This window comes from Plecotus auritus (genome assembly GCF_963455305.1).
Source record: "Plecotus auritus genome assembly, chromosome: 5".
NCBI lineage: Eukaryota > Metazoa > Chordata > Mammalia > Chiroptera > Vespertilionidae > Plecotus > Plecotus auritus.
The window spans coordinates 75,060,951-75,083,328 of NC_137776.1; the positions used below are offsets into that span (position 1 = coordinate 75,060,951).

Below are 22,378 nucleotides of genomic sequence, written 5' to 3' on the forward strand. Positions count from 1 at the left end.
AGCAGCTATTTTTTTATCATTTAGTTGGCAACTTTTTGTATACAAAGTACTTTTCTTTATTCCTGGATCTGTTGGCATGGTAGTCTGCTGTGTCCTTGAAGGCAAAGAATCTTTGATTCTTTAGCACTAAGTATGGGGCCAAATACAGAATATAGCCAAGAACTTAACTGTTTTATATAAAAAACAGCAATATGATAGCAGTGGTATGGAGTGTGGCATTGATGGTAAATGTGTTGAAAAATATAATAGGATAAGATAATATTAATTTTCAGGAAATATCTATAGTTTATACCAATGTCTATAGATTAAAGATATGTTGTGTGTTTGTAATGTATATTTATTGAAAGATATGTTGTGATGGGAGAAAAGATGTTGAGGAAGAGAAAGGAAAGTTATACCATATTTTATCAAACCATTGCATGGAAGATCAGCATCTTTTTGTAATTGCTAAGGTAAAAGTACCAATTAAGTTATGGTCTAATGTTTTCATATCACTTATAAATTTCATTTGATATATATTGAAATACCTATTTATTTATGGATTTTAAAAATATTTGAATCATCACTGTATATACATAACAAAAGTGTAAGTGATATCAAAGGACTAAGGTGTTCTCAGCACTCCATTACATTTGAAGGTCATTAGTTGTAAGAAATGTTTATTTTCCATTTAAAATATAAAAATTAAATATTTTTATTGAATTGGTTTATAGTGTATAAGTAAGTATATTGCAAAGAAACAACATCTGATGAGTTTGCTAGGATATGAAGAAGGCCCTAAATATTCTAAAACATAAAGGCAAAATAATGGGTATTTTGGATGTGGATGCAGAAATCTGAGTTATAGCAAAACTTTATGGAAGTGTACTATCACTTTTGCTGTTCAACAGCCAAAGCTGTCACCTGAGAAGTTTTAGCAAAATAGACAATAAAATATTATGAGATTGGGCATCTAATTAATGTAGAGACATGAAACTATGGCATTAGTATGGAAAGTTAAGAACTGAACATGCAGAGATGTGGTTTAGGTACACTATCGTTTATTACAGTGTTTTTTTCCCCCCTTGGAGCAAAGGAGGAATAAAAATGTCTGTTCAAAATGTCAACATCTATAAAACTCACTTGCTGGGATTCTATGTGTCTTATCCAGTTTGACAAAACCGCTAGTCATAAACATAAACAGAATTTGTAACAATTTCCAGAACAGACTGTGTGAGACTACATCAAAGTCAACTCTCTCAATAAGGTGGACTTGAGCTGAGTGGTATAATTAAGAAAATTATTGGCTTAGCTTTGCAGCTGAACAGAAAATGTGGATCACATTCATGTACCTTTTATGTATTGCTTTCTCACATTTCATCTTTGTACTGCTCTTGTGTTCATGTTCAGATCAGTCATATTTTATTTTGAAACATTTTCATTTTCAGATCAGCAGTCCTGTGATCCTGGTGAATTTCTTTGCCACGATCATGTGACTTGTGTCTCCCAGAGCTGGCTGTGTGATGGGGACCCTGACTGCCCTGATGATTCAGACGAGTCTTTAGATACCTGTGAGTAGAAAGGTTTTCCTACCATTCAAATTTCCCTTACATATGAAACGAAATGTCAGCGGTTTTCACGGATGACTGATGTTGTAGTTGATTCTTTTTTTCCACCTAGCCTGAGAAACGCAAAACTTCTCATTTATGTTTCCTTTAAAATGACTATGTGAATGAAAGCATAAAATGCAATTTTATAGCGTGAACTGACTTATGAAGGGAAGAAGATACAAGGTTAATTATTTCAAAGTGATTGTGTTACTGCTAGAGAAAAATGACTTACAGAGGAAAATAATCCTTTAAAACACAGCACTAAAAGGGAATAAGACCCTCTCCAAAAATTTATCTCACACACTGAGTCAGAGGAACACATAGGCATGAAAAGAGGAAAAATAGATTAATAAAAACAAAATCTAATGTAGAAATCAAATGTGTAAATCATACAAAGGAATATTATTTGGCAATACAAAGAAGGAAGTACTCATACATGATACATGGATAAAGGCTAAGGGGAAGGAGCCAGTCACAGAAGACCACATGTGGTATGATTTCATTCATATGAAAGATCCCAAATTGGCAAATATATAGACATAGAGAATAGATGAGGGATGTGGTGGAAGGCAATAAGGACTGACTGTTAATGAGCATGGGGTCTCTTTTTGGTGAGATTCAATAATGCTAAAATGAGATTGCAATTATGGTTGCACAGGTATGTTAATATATTTTAAAATATTGAATTTTACATACTAAAAGGGTTGAATTGTATGTTAATTTTATCTTAATAAAGTTGTTTAAAAATAGCAATATATCTCAGTATTGTGCCTAGGGGTATAGATGGCACAGTAATGTGAAAAGAAAACAATAATAAGTGCTTTGACCATATGAAATCATATTATATATATGATTATTAAGTCATATTATTTATGATTATTAATTAATCATATTATATGATTATATATAATGCTCTGACCATATGAAATCATATTATATATGATTAATATATGTATATGATTTATATATTCTTTTTAAGCTTTACCCTCTCCTTTTTAAGTGTCATCTAGGAGTTCTTTCCTCATTAGCTGGAAGGATTTTCATAGCATAATCAGAATAAAAGGATAATTATTGAATGTTGGTACTGGAGTGTTGCATTTCTGCCCTGATCCTCCCAACAAATTCCTGATGGGGAAAAAACTACAGAAACCTGAGATATATTTTTGCTATCCATATGCAGGAAAGCCAGGTTGAAGGTGAAATGCCATGGAGCTGTGTACTTGGCACAATGCAAAAACAGTTGAGAAAAAAATGACTGGACAGCTTACCTTTACTGATACTGATGAAGAATAGAGAATGATGGTGTTCCCTTTGTGCTCAAGAGTGAGACAAGTAGGAGAATAAGACTGGAGAGGATTTGTGGTATAGAACAGAAGCAAGGACCTGGATAGTCAAAACTAAAGCCCTGAGAGAGAAAACCTTAGAGTAAATGTCAAATTGTGTAAATGACAAACACTCTGCTACCCCTTCCTCTCTGAATTCCTGCTTCTAGAACATGGCTAATACCCAGCAAGGCCGCATCAGTGGACCAGAGGTATGTTTGACAGCTGACTGATTGGACATTTGCTCTGAATGGTCAGGGTCTCTACCACAATGTTCTTAAATATTTTGAATATCTACCCTGCCCATAAAATAGACATCACCTTGGTTTTTGGGAAAGGTGGGTCCCTCAATTCAGAGATTAGGGGCTTCAGCAGACTGAGGCCTCAAATTAGAAGTCACATGTGGGTTAATAAAAATATAGATTTTTTCTGCTTATTTTTAAAAATGAAATTCTTACCTATTCAAGACATTTTTATCAGTTTTTAAGTATATAGCTATTTTCTTCTCTAATAACATTTGATGAATTAGATTTAAAAGTAATTCTTTATTTTGGCCATTCTTATTCTATCCTCAAACATCAAAATTGCTGAATATCCTTAAAGGAAACACTGAAACTATTGTTATATCAATGTAGCCATATAACAAAGACAGAGAAAGAACTATTTTTCTATCTGGGCATTTAATCTGGACAACACATTTGGATCTACATGTAATTAGCCTGTTTCCGATCAGATCAATGGTTTCAGATAATACCAGTTGAAATCTGGACAAGCATAGATAAAACCTTTATAAAACATATAAGACTTTTGAATTTTAAATTCCTCAACCCAGATGTTCACAATTACCATTTTTCTAATCATAGTGCTTTATAATGTGTTGTTTTACATCATTCATATTCACTGATACACAGAAAATAATTGCAAAATTTTATGACATTAATGTACATATTCAATGTGAAAGATAAATACTAGAAATCTAAAACCATGAAGAGTGATTATTAGGAAGGGTGACTTTGTGCTCAGAATATGAACAAATGTATGTTGTACATTTTGGTTGGAAGTACGTGTATCTACAAAATATTAGATGAAAACAGTTGAAGCAATACACTTATTTTTCCTAAATCCATTTAGCCTTTAAAATTATAAGAAAACCAATACAACATGTAATTTATTACGACATTGTAAAAGCTCTGAAATGCTGACAAAATTCCCATAGGAAAAAAAGGGGATATTGTCAAGGAAGAAGAAAAGCTTTTGTTGTGAAATGCTGATGACTGAAATGCTTAGAAAATAAACCTGTATACAGAAAAACCAAGACGAGGTTTCTAAAATATGAAAACGGATAACTTTCATAATTTATATTTTTACCTTTGGATATGAGAAAGTGTTCTTTAGCCTTATATTAAAAATGAAAGTCTAGATTTCTCCACATTATTTGAAGTAATTTCAACTGTCTAAATAAATGGCTAATCATCTTCAAGCCCAATGAAGACATGAGAATAGAAAATCAGGGAAATCACCATCCTTCGACTCAGGACTTTCAGTTCGGTTGTTAGTCTCAAGTTGTGTGTGACAAGAATTAAAATGGAAAGTGGGGACATTTATTTGTGAAATGAAGGCTTGGAACCACCTGTGGCTGGTAAATTTTCTTGAAAGGCACTTTTGTTTCCAAGTGTTCAACATTTAATTCCTTCTAGGATTTTCTGTTGAATGCTTAATGATACTTCCTTTCCAACAATCAGCTCCAGCTGATGTATGATATTTTCTGGGAAATTGAATTGAATGTACTTAAAACTGATTCTTTTAAAGCCAGAACTGCATTGGTGCTGTTATGTCTCCTTCCTTCCTATTACCCTATCCTACTCCCCAGTCAGAAAATTATTTAGCAGGTACATTAATTATAGATCATATTTTTGATAGATGACTCACTGGCCAACAAAGGAGAATAAAAATGGCCTTATAAGAGGGTAATTGCAACCTGGAAAATTGTGATAATTTGCACATTGACTCTGCCCTGTCAATCTGCAGGAATTAGCAAACTTTTTCTATAAAGAACCAGATGGTAAATATTTTAGATTTCATGAAACCATGTGATCTCTGTTGAATATTATTCTTGTTTATTAAATGCTTTAAAATAGAATGCATGTTCTCAGCTTATAGTCTGTACAAAAACAAGCCAGAGGACAGAGTTGGCTGGCTGTAGTTTGTTAATCCCTGTTGTAATGTCATTGCTGAACTATATCCACTGTGAAATTATAAGGGTGGGTCTGTGCCCGTGTAGAGTCACCACAGGGAACAGAATGATGCCTTACAGTGGAAGCACGTGGCATAGAGCTGTGTGTGTACCCACTACCATATAGTGCCAGACTCAGGCCATATGGTATTTTCTGCCAAAGGTAGGTTTATTCTTCTATTTTAGGAGGTTTATTCTCATTATTGGTTAGGATTACACTTGCACACATGGAAGAGAAATGGTAGCTTAACCAAATAGGGGTTCATTTTTTTTTTCACATAAAAAGTAAAAAGGTGGAAAATTCAGGATTAATATGTCAGCTCTCGAATAGCACCAGCTTTCTCTATCTTTCTGCTCTGCCATCCTCAGCATGGAGTTGTCAGTCTTACAGCCACAGTATCAATGCTCTACCTCTGCCAGTAGATGATTGCATTTTAGGCAGAAAGAAGGGAAAAAGTAAAGGAAAAAGGCAAGTGCTAGCTGATTTCTGTTTTACAGAAAAGCAGTAACTTTCACAGAAAGCAATGTTAGAATGTGCTGCTGATATTCTGCTTCACCAGATCAGATGAAGTATAGGGCAAGAGCATTTTCAACAGGGCCTGTTGCTCCACCCCTTCCCCCACACCCCCACCCCCAAAAAGGTAGCTCTGCTAGTTCAGAAAAGGGGAGAATAGGTATTGGGAAGGCAGAGGCACCAGGTAGCATATGTAACAGTGTCCCTTCACTCTATTTTCTTCTCTCCATCCACTACATAGGAGGTGGCACCCCTAGTATATGATCAGGGCTTCTGCATCTCAACTACTGGTCTTCAAGTCACATTCCTTCTCAAATATCTTTTCTCCTTGGCAGGTAACTTAACCCTTTTAGGACCCCATTACCTCATTTGTACAATGCACATGATAGTACTGCCTCATAGTGAAGTGTTTAGAAAATGCCTACTCCATAGTCAAATCCCCTCTTTACTGCACACCCCATTCTGCATCCCAGATGCTCAGGGCTCTGAGCAAGCACTGTGCCCTAAGGGTCTTCTTATGGAGGATCCTAACTGCCCCCATACCCAATTCTTACTTAAAGTCAGTTTATTTTCTAAGGATGTGACTAGGAATAGGATTAATTTACCAAATGCAGAAATTCAAGTTAAATTATTAACAGTTTTTAATAATTAGATTTATTACATTTAAACATTAAGACAATTTTTGTATAGAGATTATTTTGGGACAGGAGGCTTTTTCTAGGAATTCTTACAAAAACATCACGTTGACTGATTAACTAAAGTTAAAATACATTCCTAAAAGTCATGTTAGTGAGTAATATTTCTTAATTGACACTGCAGTCCTGAAATGTAGATGTTACCTCATTTTAGGAAATTGAGTTTATGGGCCTTCTATATTCCTCTAAGTTGGCTGTTATTGGTGAAAGCAGAATTCAAATTTATTTAAACTTGTCCTCCTTTTTTGAAATACTGAGGTAAAGAAGGATCAAAGTCTTAAGAGGACCCCCTAGGCCACCTAATCTATAAATATGGAGTCATTTGAAAAACATGGAAGGCTATCCCAACAGAATTGTGAAACATTGGCTTTGGGAGTGAACCGTTCTAATTGGATATTGCAGTAAAAATAACAAGTCTCCTGGGTAATAAGAATAGCAGCATTTATAAAAAAAATGAAAATGGCTATAAGTTATTAGGGTTAGATGTGCCTCTGCATGGAGTGACTATTGCTTTTATTATGTTTCTATTGTGTGATTTTAACTTAATTTAGAGAGGAGGATATTAAGGAACTTCTTATATTCACATAATGACCTTTCCCCTAGGTATAAGGTAGAAATTTCCTTTTAAACTTTCTTTCTTTGACAGAGGTCAGAAACATAAAGGAAAATTCAGGTGGGAGATTATTAGTAAATAGATATTGCTCTTTAAACATATGTAGTAGAATAGAGCACTGAAAGTAGACTACAGGAACAATAAAATGAAGTGTGGTCCTTGTTTGTAAGTAGTAGTGATTTAGAGGTCACTGTGCAATGAACTAATATATGAGAACCCCAAAGCAGAGCTTTTGGTCAGGTAGAGAAGCTGAAATGATCTTACACATTAAAATAAAAGCATATGAGACACTCGAGGGCAATTTGTGTCTCTTTCAATTCTTTTTGTTTTGCTCTTAATTTTACTGTGAGGCTCTTCATTTTAGTAGCAGAGAGAACAAAACACTGACCCATCTTTAATAATAAAAAGACTCCCACTTAAGAGTTGATAGGAAGGGTGACCTGAAGGTGGGGGAAAGTACAATTGTGAACTGTACGGGCCTATCTAATGTTGACTCATTTCCCTAGCACAGTGGGAATGGGATGGGGGAAGGTCTCATTTCTCTTTATTCTGCCCCACAATGTGCTAACACATCTCTGCAGTCTGTCTCTGCAATTTTAAGAAAGGCTGATTGGAGGTGTAGGTGATAAAACTGAGTTCCAAGTTTACCGCACAATTCATTTTAAATTGTAATAATTAATTGTATTGAGACTAAGTTGCATAGCCTGATAAATCACAAGCAAAAAGAAAAACTGTCATCTCTGTTTTCTAAATTAAAAATATATTAATTACATATAAATTATAAATACGTTAAATTAAAAATAATCATAAATTTAAAAAAAAGAAGCAAAGCAAGACCAGCATTAAAAAAGGCCTCACTCTTTACTCAAAAAGTCACAGCTGTTTGGTTTTCTGATACAAGACAGGTCACAGGATAAAAAGGGACTCATACTCCTTAGCCTGCACTGGAAACTGCAAGGAATAAAATGTTTGAAATAGTGTAAAATAAAGGGGGTAAAATAAAATGAATGGATTCCAGAGACAACTCAAGTAAAATCTCCTTGGCTTAAGGGATGATATACTGTAAACAAGTGCTCTTGCAGAGCCGTAGGGACACATTGAAGGCTGAACAAGGAGTCTTCTCAGAAACGGTCCAATTCATCATTTATCCCCAGCTAATCTAGCATTTGGGGTTGGGGATGAAGGCTTCTTACCTTTCCTGGGTGAGCACATTTCTTCCCGGAGGATGTTTTATTCTTTATAGTCAGTGTATAAAATTTACATTTGACTTTCCAGAAGGGCTTCTAAAATGACATTTTGCTAAATTAAACTTTAAAGTATGTTGTGTTCTAAGAACTTATTTTAATGGCAATGTCTTTCTTTTTTCCTCCCTTCCCTCACATCATCCTTCCCTGAAAGCAGGATATAAAGCCCTGCTGTAACATGACTACAGAATTTTCAGTAGGATGAAGAGTGTCATCATTCTACTAATTTATATATTGGCCCTGTTCAGATTCAGGCAGTATAACTGACTTTGGGTTGAATTTTTAAATTAAAATCTTTGTAGCATTAGCTTTCTTAATTTTCAGTATGGGGGAAATTGCTCAAAAACAAAACGTTCATGAGAGAATGGGTAAAAACAGGGAGTAGGTTGGAGAATACCAGTAAATGTGGCTTATAGCAACCCACAGCCTATAAAATCTTTCTCTCTTTCTTTCTTTCTTTCTTTCTTTCTTTCTTTCTTTCTTTCTTTCTTTCTTCCTTCCTTCCTTCCTTCCTTCCTTCCTTCCTTCCTTCCTTCCTTCCTTCCTTCCTTCCTTCTTTCTTTCTTTCTTTCTTTCTTTCTTTCTTTCTTTCTTTCTTTCTTTCTTTCTTTCTTTCTTTCGTCTTTCTTTCTTTCCCTTCCTTCCTTCCTTCCTTCCTTCCTTCCTTCCTTCTTTCCTTTCTCTCTCTCTCTCTCTCTCTCTCTCTCTCTCTCTCTCTCTCTCTCTCTCTCCCCCTCTATCTCTATCTCTCTCTTTCTTTTTCTGAAGAAAAAATGCCTTGTGAAGGAAGGGTCAACCTTAAAAGGTTGGTTGAAGAGGGGAGAATACCTTAACTGGGTACTCAATTGCAAAGAATAAAGCAAACAAACAAGCAATTACTTCCCAACATTTCTGATGGAGTTGCCAAGAGAAAAATAATTATTAATGTAAAGGACTTTCCTAGAATTCAGCTTACAACCATAAGGCTAATTTTAATCTTTTACAAAAAAGAATTGTAGAAATAAGGTGTACTTGTACTTTGATAATGTCTTAAGGATATGTACATTATTATTAAATGTCATTTTGTCATTGCAGCTATTATTTGAGAAATATATACCAGATATCATGTTCATTAAAGCAATAAGAAATCTGAGACATGAACAAGTTGCTTGTTAAAGAGTCTCTTAGCTAATGGGTAACAAGGATGGAATAGGAATCCAGAACTTCTATATCCTAACTTCCTACCATAGTCTCTGTTACAGGCTGAATTGTGCCCCCTCTGAACTCATATGTTAAAGCTCCAAATCCCTAGCACCTCAAAAAGTTTCTATATTTGGAGAAAGGGCCTTAAAAGAGCTCTTTAAGGTCAAATGAGGTCATTACAGTGGGTCCTACTCCAATATAACTGGTGCCTTATAAGAGTAGGAAACTTTGCAACACTAGGACACACTGGAGCCCTGCACGCACAGATGGAAGAACTCGTGAAGAGTCAGGAAGAGTGTAGCCATCTGCAATCCATGGACAGAGGCCAACTCTATCCAACATTTTACTCTTGGACTTCTAGCTTCCAGAATCGTGAGGACATGAAATTCCACTGCTTAAGCCACTCAGTCTATGGTATTTTGTTCTGAGACCTCTAGCAGACTAATAGAGCATTCTATAATATATCTAACAAAATTCCATTTATTTTATATCAGTATAAGAATAATGCAATGACTTAAAAATCCCTCCCTTTCCTTGAAGAGATATACTATCAGAGCATTAAAATTGCAGGCATTGTAATCCTATTAAAGACATATGAAATAAAATCACCAATCAGGCTGATGGAATAAAAGACCCATTCCTACATTAGTGGTTATAACCCTCTAAGAAAACCTAATTTAGAAAGTGCTATTGTATGAAAATGAAATATATTTTAAATGAAAAATTATTAGATGATTAATATAGGTATTATTCAAGTACTTATGGATGATGGGTTGTTCCAAAGTTAAAACAATAGGTTTACCTGACTCTTCCTCCTGGTCACCCAGGACACTCATTTAGAGGTACAGTTGAGGGCCATCTTTACAGTAATAGTAATAAAATAAAACACAAACTTGAAAAGATGACTTAAATACCATTAATTTCTGAGAAGACAGTAGAAATGCATAACTGACATATACTAGTATCAACATGGATATTAATAATATCTCATATTAGGTTGCCATAATCTAAATTAGATTGCTATCATTTTTAATCCTGAATTGATCACTGGGTTAGGCTATAAAGTAGATAAAATTTGTTAGTGGAAAAAAACATATTTTTTTCTCTACATTGACCTTTGGGGAATTTTGTTATATTTCACTTGCAAATTTGTACATATAAGATAACTAGAGGTCCAGTGCATGAAATTCATGCATGGGTAGGGTCCCTAGGCCTGGCCGGCAATCGGGGCCAATCCGTGGGTGACCAGTGGGGAGATCAGGGTGCCCCCACTGGCACTCGCCTTGGCTGGCCTGGGGCCTGCAGACTGGGGATAGCTCCTGTGTTGAGCATCTGCCTCCTGGTGGTCAGTGTGTGTCATATCAACCAGTCATTCCGCTGGTCATTCGCTGTTCAATCAATTTGCATATTAGGCTTTTATTATATAGGATTCAATTTTTTTAAATGAATGACATGCTATGTATTTTCATTTAAATAATGAAGACATTTTTGTCACTATACCAGACTTCTCAATATAAATATGGATTTTTTTTTTTAAGGAAACTAGTAATTAATTAATCAATCAGTAGCTACTTACTGAGGAACTATATTGTAAAGCAGCCGTGGGCAAACTATGGCCCGCGGGCCAGATCCGGCCCATTCGGCTATTCTATCTGGCCCGCGGAGCCGAAAGAGAGGAGGGTCTCTTGTTCTCCCCTCTGCTCCTTTACTTTGAATTTATATTAGTTCACAAAAACACTCCATCCATGCTTTTGTTCCGGCCCTCCAGTCCAGTTTAAGAACCCATTGTGGCCCTTGAGTCAAAAAGTTTGCCCACCCCTGTTGTAAAGGCATTTACCAGGCATTTCTCGTCAACCATTTATTCCCATGCCCCATCATGTGGCAGGGCTTTAGCCTATGCTAATTTAGTCTTTTATCCTGAGATTATTTCCATGTTAAAGAAGATATTTATGATTAAGTTGATGATGATATTACTGACACAAAATGGATAATTAATATTATCCAGATGCCCCAATATGATCCTTATATGGATTATCTCCTTTGATCCTGACAACAACCTTGAGCAGGACATTGGGTATAGTTGCTTGGATTGTGTGGGGTGCTAGGATGATATGGATATCACAGGCAACAGAGGTGCATATATTTTCCCACAAATGGAAATGAACTGTCTTGAAAAGGGGACAATTTTTTCTCATTTGGGTGAAGGCACTATATGAGTCAATGGTAGCCCTTCCTAGGATACTAATCATGGTTCTCTATTACTGATGATAAAAATAAAACATGAGGGGAGTTATTTGCTAGAGGTCTTAAAGCATTTAAGTGACAGAGCTGCAGATGAACACTATGTCATGTTATACAGCTTTCTAATGAGGCTCAGAGAAATTAAATTCCACTAAGTTTTCCTCCTAGCAAAGGCAGGTTGTTCATGCTTCTCACATTACATTCAAGTCAGGATGCTTTCCATTATACCACACACCACCTGTATATACTCCATTCAGATATTTGTATACTTGGCTATTAAATTTATACACATCCATAGTAACAATTGAAGAGAGGATTTTAATTATTTTTCCAACCAGAAAGGATATGTTTGTGAATTTGTAAGTTACTGTATTAACAATTATGAAAGATATATGGGTTAACATGTATATATGCAGGTATATGAAGTTTATGTGTATGCATATGAAAAATTTGAATGTGGAAAACAATGTTTTCTTAACCATTTTGCTCACACATGCACAAACCACAACAAGCAAACACACACACAGAGTTAAAAATCACATTGTTGAACATAACTCTGTTTACGATGAAGAGATTTTTATTAGCTTTCTACTGCTATGTAATGAATTACCACATGTTTAGTATGTTAAAACAACTCCCACTTCCTATCTCCCAGTTCTGTATGTCAGAAGTCTTGGGAGGATCAAATGAGTTCCCTGCTTCACAAGGTTGAGATCAAGGTTTTCCACAGGCTGTGCTCTCCTCTGGAGTCTAAGGATGAATTTGCTTGAACTCTTTTAGGTTGTTGACTGAGTGAAGTTCATTGTGATTGTTGGACTGGGGTTACAGATTAATAATGGCTGCCAGCTTCAAACATCCATAACAATTAAAGGCCACCAGTATTCCTTGACAGATGTCTCCATCCATTTTCAAAGCCAGCAATCCCTAACTTCCTCTTTGGCTACCATATGGAAAAACACTGCTTTTAAAGACCTTAGGTGATTAGATTAAGAGCATTTGGATAATTATTCTTTTGACATATGATATAATCCTGAGAACATATCTCAGATTTGCAGCATGTTTTTTTAAACTTTTTAGGTTTGATTAGTATTTGATAGAGTGGGGGGATTTGCTATTCCTCAAAAATGAAACTGATTTAAAAAAATCAAATATAGGTTAATTTATGTTCAAGTAATCACAGTGATCTGATTGGCTGTCTAGGAAGTACTCATAAATGGCCAGTATTGGCTTCCACTTTAGATTTACTTCCATGATAAACTGGACCTGGGCAACCCAACATGAGTCACATCCTTTGTGATGAGGATTTACACTACCAGGTTCTTGGTAAAATTTGCTTCAATATAAATGTTTGCTTCTAACTTTCAATCTCTGTTTTTTAATAGTAATAGTTTGGTTTACAGGATAGATGCTAGTAGCTGAAATAGGTTCAGCACACATAATCTCCACATGAAGAAAATCAAACATAAAAAACAAGCACAATGAGGTAAAGCAACTGGCCTAAAGACACAAAGTTAATGAATCTCAGAACTGTGACTGGAATTTACATTCTCTTGACTTACACCCTACTTTGCTTTGCTTTCTCATTTTTGTGTGTGACTCCCAGTAATAAAGTTCTAAACCCCTTCTGTAGGGATTGCATCTCACCATTTATCAAAACAATAAAACAACAAAAAAAGATCAGAAATACAATTTCTAACTAAACTGCTAAATTTAAAATAAAATATAGAGGTGTATCTACAAACTCAGCTTGACAATTGCTTCTATATTCCCTCAAGAGCTGGCATGCATGAACACATGCATACAATACAAACACACATGCACACACATGCACACACGCACCATCTATTTTTTTTATAACAGAAAGGCGCTCTGTTTACTTGGTATATATGTGGCTTCTTTTTTTCTGTGAGAGTATTGGAAATGGGAGAGTATGATTAATCAGAAAAAAATAATATACAGCAAGTATACATGGTAGTCTGCTTGCTTAATTTTCAGAAAGACAACCTAATACAAGTGATGAATATCTGTATCAAAACAATTAAGATCACATGTTCTGCTTATCAAAGATTTTTTTCAGGCTCTTTTTAATTTACATGCAACAAACAGCTGTAGATCAATTAGCTTTACTTTTAATATTCAATAACAACCTAAAAAGCAGTTACGTAAATCTTTTGGAAAATCTATAAATAATTAATTACATTTAACTCAAGGCCCCACTGTCAGGTTTTTGCTCAAAACAGTACTTTTACAATGAACAAGTCTGTGACAGAAATACTGAAGGTCCTTAAAGAGAATATTTCCAGATTCTGATAAGATAATTCTTCCTGATACAATTATATGCACTTTCTCAAATAGAGAATGTTCCTTGCATATTAAACAAAGCCTGACTTTGAATTTTTGAGGTATCATTCCCCCAGGACTATTTTAATCACTATGCTTTTGACTGGTCAGAGAACTTTATTTTGCTGGTACTATAGTACCATAAGATACTTATATACTTTAAAAAATATATTTGGAATTGTAAGAAATGTGTATAAAAGAAATGTGTTATACCTTTCTTGAGAACATAGACTATTTCCTAAGCTTCTTCTTATTCTCATACCCTTAATTTATGCTGCAATACACACTGTAAATCTACAATGGTTAACAAACTGGTTAATCTACAAATTTAAAGTACTATAATATTTTGATTTTTTAAAAAATGATGTAGTTTATTCAGAGAAATTTATACTCAAACAGCTGATTAGGGTAGATTTGATAGGATGAGAGCCTTCCAATATGAGTGGATTTTAATCAGGCTTGACAGAAAAAAAAAAAAACCCACAAAAATCTTCACTTGGTGTTTTATTTAATTTGAGATTTGTAATCAGGTGATTTATAGGAGTTTAGGTTTTACAGAATGTGAGCATTTGTCTTGATAAAATAATTGGAATCAATACTCTCCCGTTTGTCTCATTTCAGAGATGCCAGTGGACACGTTTTTGTTGATAACTTGTATGGCTTAGACCATGTCCTCTCCTGGAGATTTATATAAGTCAATGGTAAAATGCATCTATGAGTGCTATACCAATAGTCAAGATAAGGGGGAATAGTTACTTTTTTCCAGACTCAAATATTAATTCCAAGGATTGGAATAAATATAGAAGGGTCATGATTCAATCCAAAAATTATACCTAGATGACTTCATAGATACTTTTTAATGAGTACTTTTTGTATTGTTGTTTATTGAATATGTATGGCTTGTTCTTATTTATTATCTTTTTTTTTCAAACTCTTTCATTTTGTCTGCTTAAATACTTGCATTCATACCATTTTCATCCTGCTATTTATCCCTGTGGCTCTTGTAATTAACATGACTTCTGTCATAACATTTTTCTTTGTGTCATTATGCTATTGAAATGTCAAATCTTTATTATCTATGGCCTTGTTTCTCTCCCCGCCCTCCCTAACCTGCTTCTCTCTCTTATTTTAAAGATCTTAATTCTAATAGTATGCTTCATACTATCATTTCTTCTTTGTGTGTGTTTTGTTTCATTAATCTTCACCTGAGGATATTTTTTCCATTGATTTTTATAGACAGTGAAAGGGAGGGGGGAGACAGAGAGAGAGAAACATTGATGTGAAAGAGACACATCGACTGGTTACCTCCTGCATGGGTCCCACTGGGGCCTGGGATCCAGCCTGTAATCCACATACATGCCCTTAACTGGAATCAAACCTGAGACTCTTCAGTCCACTGGCTGATGATCTAACCACTGAGTAAACCTGGCTAGGGCTATTCATATTTCTAATGCATTTTTTTATTTATTATGTCTTATCTTAATTTTTACCTCTCTCTACTAGTTCTATTAATTATAACAATGAAATCAGAGCTACTTAATTAACAAGTAGTTTAATTTCAATAATATTCCAAGTTAATTGGAAATAGTAGGGATAAAAAACTCTTCTATGTATGATAGATACAAATATAAAGATATATAAAGAAAAGATGTAAATCTAAATTCTAAAGACCTGCCTCAAATTCTAATATAATCATAATTGAGTTATTATCCTATCTAATAAGAGTAATATGCAAATTAACCATCACTCCACTACACCCACCAACCACGCCCACCAGCCATGCCCACCAGCCAATCAGGAGCGGATATGCAAATAAACCCAACCAAGATGGCTTACAGCCACAGAGAACAGGAGGGAGGCTTGGGTTTCCCTGGCAATGGAGGAAGCCAAGCTTTCCGCCTGCCCTTGCCGGCCTAGGCCTCCACTCAAGGCTACAAAGTTTCAATGATAGAAGATACATAAACCCAAACAGAAATGGCAGCCACAGAGCTGGAAAGAGCAAGAGGCTAGGGTTGCCCCCGGTGATGGAGGAAGCCAAGCTTTCCGCACACCCTGGCCGGCCCAGGCCTCGCTTAAGGCTGCAAAGTTTCAATTATAGAAGATACATAAATCCCAACAGAAATGGCTGCCATCTCGGAGCAAGCAGAAGGCTTGGCTCCGCTCCAGGCTACAAAGTTTCAATTGTAGAAGATAAATAAACCCCAGATCCCAGGGCCTCCGCTTGGGTCGCCAGGGGGCATGGCTGGCCTGCAAACCACCACAGGCCCCTTGCCCAGGCCGCCCCACACCCCAAGGGAACCCCCACCCTGATCCGGGAACCCTTCAGGGCAAACCAGCTGGCCCCCACCCGTGCACCAGGCCTCTATCCTATCTAATAAAAGAGTAATATGCAGATTTACCATCACTCCAACACACAAGATGTCTTCCCCCATGTGGTCAAAGATCCTGCTCCCATGTGGACACAAGATGGCCACCACAAGATGGCCAGCAGGGGAGGGCAGTTGGGAGGGACCAGGCCTGAAAGGGAGGGCAGTTGGGGGCAATCAAGCCTGCAGGGGAGGGCAGTTAGGGGTGACCAAGCCAGCAGAGGAGGGAAGTTGGGGGCATCCAGGCCTGCAGGGAAAGGCAGTTGGGGGGGACCAGGCCTGCAGGGGAGGGCAGTTAGGGGGAACCCAGGACTGCAGCAGAGGGCAGTTAGGGGTGACCAGGCCTGCAGGGGAAGGCAGTTAGGAGCAAACAGGCTGGCAGGGGAGCAGTTAGGCATCAGTCAGGCTGGCAGGGGAGTGGTTAGGGGGTGATCAGGCTGGCAGGCAGAAGTGGTTAGGGGCAATCAGGAAGGCAGGCAGGTGGGCAGTTTGGAGCCAGCAGTCCTGGATTCTGAGAGGGATGTCCGACTGTCCGTTTAGACCCGATCCCACCGGGATCGGGTCTAAACGGACAGTTGGACATCCCTCGAGGGGTCCCAGATTAGAGAGGGTGCAGGCTGGGCTAAGGGACACACACCCCCATGCATGAGTTTCATGCACCGGGCCTCTAGTAGTACAATAAGTATAAGTGAAAAATTTGAAGTTTCACAGAACAAATGGCTCTAAAGGTCTCTAATAGTACAGAGCAAAATAGATTAAATGTATATAAATTTCAACAAATAATTCATTCACTTGTGATAATAAACTAATAACTATATATTGTAAGTAGTTCACTTGCTGTTCTCTATAATGAAAAAGCAAATAGAAATAGATTTTAAAATTTGGCAGCATTAATTTTTGTGTGAAAATAAGCCTGATAACTATGAATGGTTTTTAAATTATAATATTATTTGAGTACTTTTTTGTTCTGAATTGTTGTGATTTGCCACTTAACCTTGGAACGTGGACCCAGAGAAATCTTTTATAGGAACTCTTATTATGGTAAGGGGAGTTTTGCTTTTATGTACTATACAAAAGTAGCCAATGTATTTGAATAGTTGTTGAATGTTATCCTTTATGCTAGCAAAAAATGTGTTTAAAGTGTAATAACTTTTTCTTTTTAGAATTACTCCTGAAATTTGAAAGCAGATGGTCTTTTTGAAAGAAGAGCATGTCATTCTTTAAAAAAGAAAAGTTGTGATTTAAAACAAGTATTTAGAGGTTTCATAAAGCATGATATGTGATGCTATTTTAATCAACAAAAACAACACTTGACTATGAACAGAGATGGAAGAATCAGTTATTGACAATGTGTACAAAATAGCCATGAAGGAAAAGGATAACCAGGTGTAATCAGCAGGGTACACAACCCACACGGAATTTAGCCCTTTTAATAAGGCAGCTGTTAGGTGACTAAAATGAAAAGGAAGTAAATTATATTTTTGAAATATTATTTAAAAGTTTTCATAATTTTCAATGGATTTCTATCAGAGAGAAATATCATCAAAAACATTAAAGTAATTATCATGGGAAATTTCTTCAATAAGATGTAATAGTAATAGACAAATATATGAAATTACTGAATTAAGGGGTCACCTTGACTCCTGGGGATCCATGTAACTCTGCAGGGAAGACTGGAAAGCAGGAATGTGGTGCTTTAACCATGATTCACTGACTACCTGGATATTCTTTTGTAAGTGAATTCAACATTGCTGGAACATGTAATTAATTAATAAACCATTAAAGTTTGAAAACTCAACAGAAGGCAAGACTGCTTTCTGGCTAGCATGTTATGGTTGCAGTTTCTCAGAGCGTATATCTATGCTGTATATCCATTCTCATTTTTCCCCAGGCCATGCTGGTTGTTAATCATTCTGAAAGTTACCCCTGGAGTGAAGAAAGATGTTGCAACCTCAATGTTAATTGGCAATTTATTTTTCAGACAATAGGCCATATTAAAACTAGAGACGCAACTGAAAATATTACACATTACTGAAGTCTGATCTTTGATGATTTGGTTGACAATGTAGCAATACAGTAAAAATTAAAAATATATTTTATTGGAAATTTGCTTTAGCAAAGTATTCATCATGGGCAAAGTATTCAAAAGAAGTTTAACAGTACTATCTTTAAATAGGTTCCCAGATTTTATGTGTAATATAGATTCAATCAATATAAATAAAACTACAATAAATGTAGAAAAAGTGATTTTTCAGTGTTTGTTAAGTTTGTTTTTGTTAGTTTGACTATTAGCATTCAAAAGGAAGAGAAAATTTTGTACTTGCTTACATATATGTGTTAGTGCATTGTCATAATTTCCTAAATGTCTTTCAGGATATATAATTATCACATTTTGGTATTTTCCTTAGACTTTTTTTGTTTGTTTAACATACTTCATAGCTTGTGATATTTGAAAATTTTTAACGAAAATTCTTCAGAATAACTTCAGCAAAAATTATATTCTTAATAGAGAAGATACATAAATATAATTAAAATACTACTTTTAGAAACATAACTTCACTTGTTAACAATTTTATATCAATATCAAGGCCTTGAAAAATTTACTGATAATGCAGGCACAGTTTGAAGATATTGTGAATTCCATTCTAGACTATTGCAGCAAAGCAAATATTACAATACTGTGAGTCACACTGATTTTTTGGTTTCCCAGTGTGAATAAAAGTTATGTTTAAACTATAGTATAAGTCTATTAAGTGTAAAATAGCATTATGTCTAGAAAAACAATGCACTGTATATACCTTAACTTAAAAATACCTTATTGCTAAAAAATGTTAACCATTATCCTAGCCTTCAGCAAGTCGTAATCTTTTTGCTAGTGAGGGTTTTGCCTTGATGTTGATAGCTGCTGATTGGTCAGAGTGGTGGTTGCTGAAAATTGGGGTGATTGACAGTGTCTTAAATAAGACAACAATGAAGTTGCCTGTATCTATTGACTTTCAGGAATGATTTCTCTGTAGTACACGATTCTGTTTGATAGCATTTTACCCACAGAACTTTCGAAATTGAAGTCAATTATGTCAAACCCTGCCACTCCTTTCTCAACTAAATTTATGTAATCTACTAAATCCTTTGTTGTCATTTCAATAACCATCACAATATCTTCATCAGAAGTAGATTCCTTATCAAGAACCATTTTATTTGTTCATTCATAAAAAGCAACTCCTCATCCCTTAAAGTTTTATCATGAGGTTGCAGCAACTCATTCACATCTTCAATCTCCACTTCTAATTCCAGTTCTTTTGCTATTTCTATCACATCTACAGTTTCTTCACTGAAATCTTGAGGGCCCCCACCCTTAAAGTCATCCAGGAGGGTTAGAATCAACCTCTTCTAAACTCCTATTAATGTTATAGTTTGACCTCTTCCCACGAATCACAACTAGATGGCATCTAGAATGGTAAATCCCTTCCAGAAGATTTTCAATTTATTTGGCCAGATCCATCAGAGGAATTGGAAGCTATAGTGTTATGAAATGCATTTCTTAAATAATCAGTCTGGAAACTCAAAATTACTTCTTGATCCCTGGGTTAAAGAATGGATGTTGCATTAGCAGGCATGAAAATAACATTAATTTTGTTGTAACTCTCCATCAGTCACTTGGATGACCAGGTGCATTTCAATGTGCAGTTATTTTTCAAAAGGAAACTTTTTGTTTTGATCAGTAGGTTCCAACAATAGGCTTAAGATATTCAGTAAACCGTGTTGTAAACAGGTGTGCTGTCACCCAGGCTTTGTTCTTTCTTTTATAAAGCACAGGCTGAGTAGATTTAGGATCATTTTTAAGGGCTGTAGAATTTTTAGAAGAGTTAAATGAGTATTGGCTATAACTTAATGTCACCAGATGCATTAGCCTCTCACAAGAGTCAGCTTGTCCTTTGAAACTTTGAAGCCAGTCACTGACTTTTCCTCTCTAGCTATGGAAGTCCTAGATGGCATCTTCTTCCAGTGTAAAGCTGTTTCCTCTACATTTGAAACTTGTTGTTTAAAGTAGCCACTTTCATTCATTATCTTGGCTAGATCTGCTGCGTAACTTACTGCAGCTTCTACACCAGCACTTGCTGCTTCACCTTGTACTTTGTGTTATGGAGATGGCTTCTTTCCTGAAACCTCATGAACCAACCTTTGCTAGCTTTAAACTTTTCTTCTGCAGCTTTCTCACCTCTCTCAGCATTCATAGAATGGAAGCAGGGCTTTGCTTTGGATAAGCACAGGAATGTTGTGGCTGCTTTGGTCTTCTATCCAGACCATTAATACTTTCTCTGTATCAGCAGGCGGCCTCACTTCCTCATTATGTGTGTGTTCACTGGAGTAGCCTCGCCTTTTTAAATCTTCACCCAAGGATATGTTTTCACTGATTTTAGAGAGGTGAAGGGCGGGAGAGAGAAAGAGAAACATCAATCAGTTGCCTCCCTTACATGCCCCAATCGGTGATCAAACCTGCCACCTAGGTATGTGCCTTGACCGCAAATTGACCTTCAGCCTTGTGGTATACAGGTTGAAGTCGCCCCACCAGGGCTGGAGTAGCACTTTTAACATCCTTCAAAAACTTTTACTTTGCATTCACAACTTGGCTAACTGTTTGGTACCAAGAGGCTTAACTTTTGGCTTATCTCAGCTTTTGACATGCCTTCCTCACTAAGGTTCATTATTTCTAGCTTTTGATTTAAAGAGAGAGACATGCAACTCTTCCTTTCACTTGAACACTTGGACCCCATTGTAGGGTTACTGAATAGCCTAATTTCAATACTAGGGAGGCCCATGGAGAGGTAGAGAGACAAGGGAATGGACTGCTGGTGGAACAATCAGAACACACACACTTATCGATTAAGTATTCTGCCTTATTTGGGTGCAGTTCCTGGAGCTTCAAAACAATTACAATAGTAACATCAAAGATCACCACTCACAGAGCTCCATAGAAATATAATATTATTAATGAAGTTTGAAATACAGTCATGTGTCAGTTAACGACAGGGATACAGTCTAGAAATGCATTGTTAAGCAATTTGGTTGTGCAAACATCATGGAGTGAACTTACACGAAACCTAAATGGGTTAGCCTACCACGCACCTAGGCTATATAGGTCTGCCTGTTGCTTCTAGGCTACAAACCTATGCAGCAGTGACTGTACAAAACCACATGAGATTCAGTCAAGCACAAGAGAAAATGATGCAATCAAAAGATGTGGTAAACAGGCTGCTGCCAGTGTAAAATGTCATACTGTTTAATAGCAATTTTTTTAATAAGTAGAAAAAGTACATGCTAAAATAATCACCAAAAGCATAAGATAGTAAATACAAAGCTAGTGACACAGTCATTTATTATCAGTATCATGTATTATGTACTGTACGTAATTATATGTGCTACACTTTTATACCACTGGCATCACAACAGGTTTATTTACACCAGCATCACCACAAACACATGAGTGATGTGTTTTGCTATGATTTTAGGAAGGCTACAGTGTCACTGGATGATAGGAATTTTCCAGCTCCATTGTAACTGTATGAGACCATCGTCACATTATGTGGCCTGCTGTTGACTAAAATGTCCTTATGCAGTGCATAACTGTGTTTCAGGATTTACCAAAATATGACACAGAAACACAAAGTGAGCAAAGGCTGTTAGAAAATGATGCTGATGGACTTGCCCAACACAGAGTTGATGCTGATGGACTTGCCCAACACAGAGTTTGTCACAAAACCATCAACTTGCAAAAAAAAAAACACAGTATCAGTGAAGCACACTGAAGCCAAGCTCAATAAAGTGAGGTATACCATTAGTATATTGCTATAATGCATATAAGAATTAGTATCCTCAGATTTTTCTAGTCCATTTTAAACTGTAGTGAATAAAAAATATTAAATGCATTGTTTTCTGAGGAAACTCATTGTTATATTTGTAAAATAGTTTTTTATTTTTTTTCTATTAATCCTCACCCAAGGATATTTTTTTCTATTGATTTTTAGAGAAAGTGAAGGG

At 36.0% G+C, this 22,378-nt stretch overlaps 1 protein-coding gene across 2 annotated transcripts in view; it reads left to right on the forward strand.

Annotated features, from left to right (window-relative positions):
- The window catches only part of LRP1B (LDL receptor related protein 1B), a 1,782,191-nt gene that overhangs the window by 349,015 nt on the left and 1,410,798 nt on the right, over positions 1-22,378 (forward strand). For both annotated transcript variants that reach the window (XM_080670835.1, XM_080670834.1), the window contains exon 2: positions 1,428-1,550. In XM_080670835.1, coding sequence (XP_080526961.1) covers positions 1,428-1,550 — 123 coding nt within the window. The remainder of the gene's footprint in view (positions 1-1,427; positions 1,551-22,378) is intronic.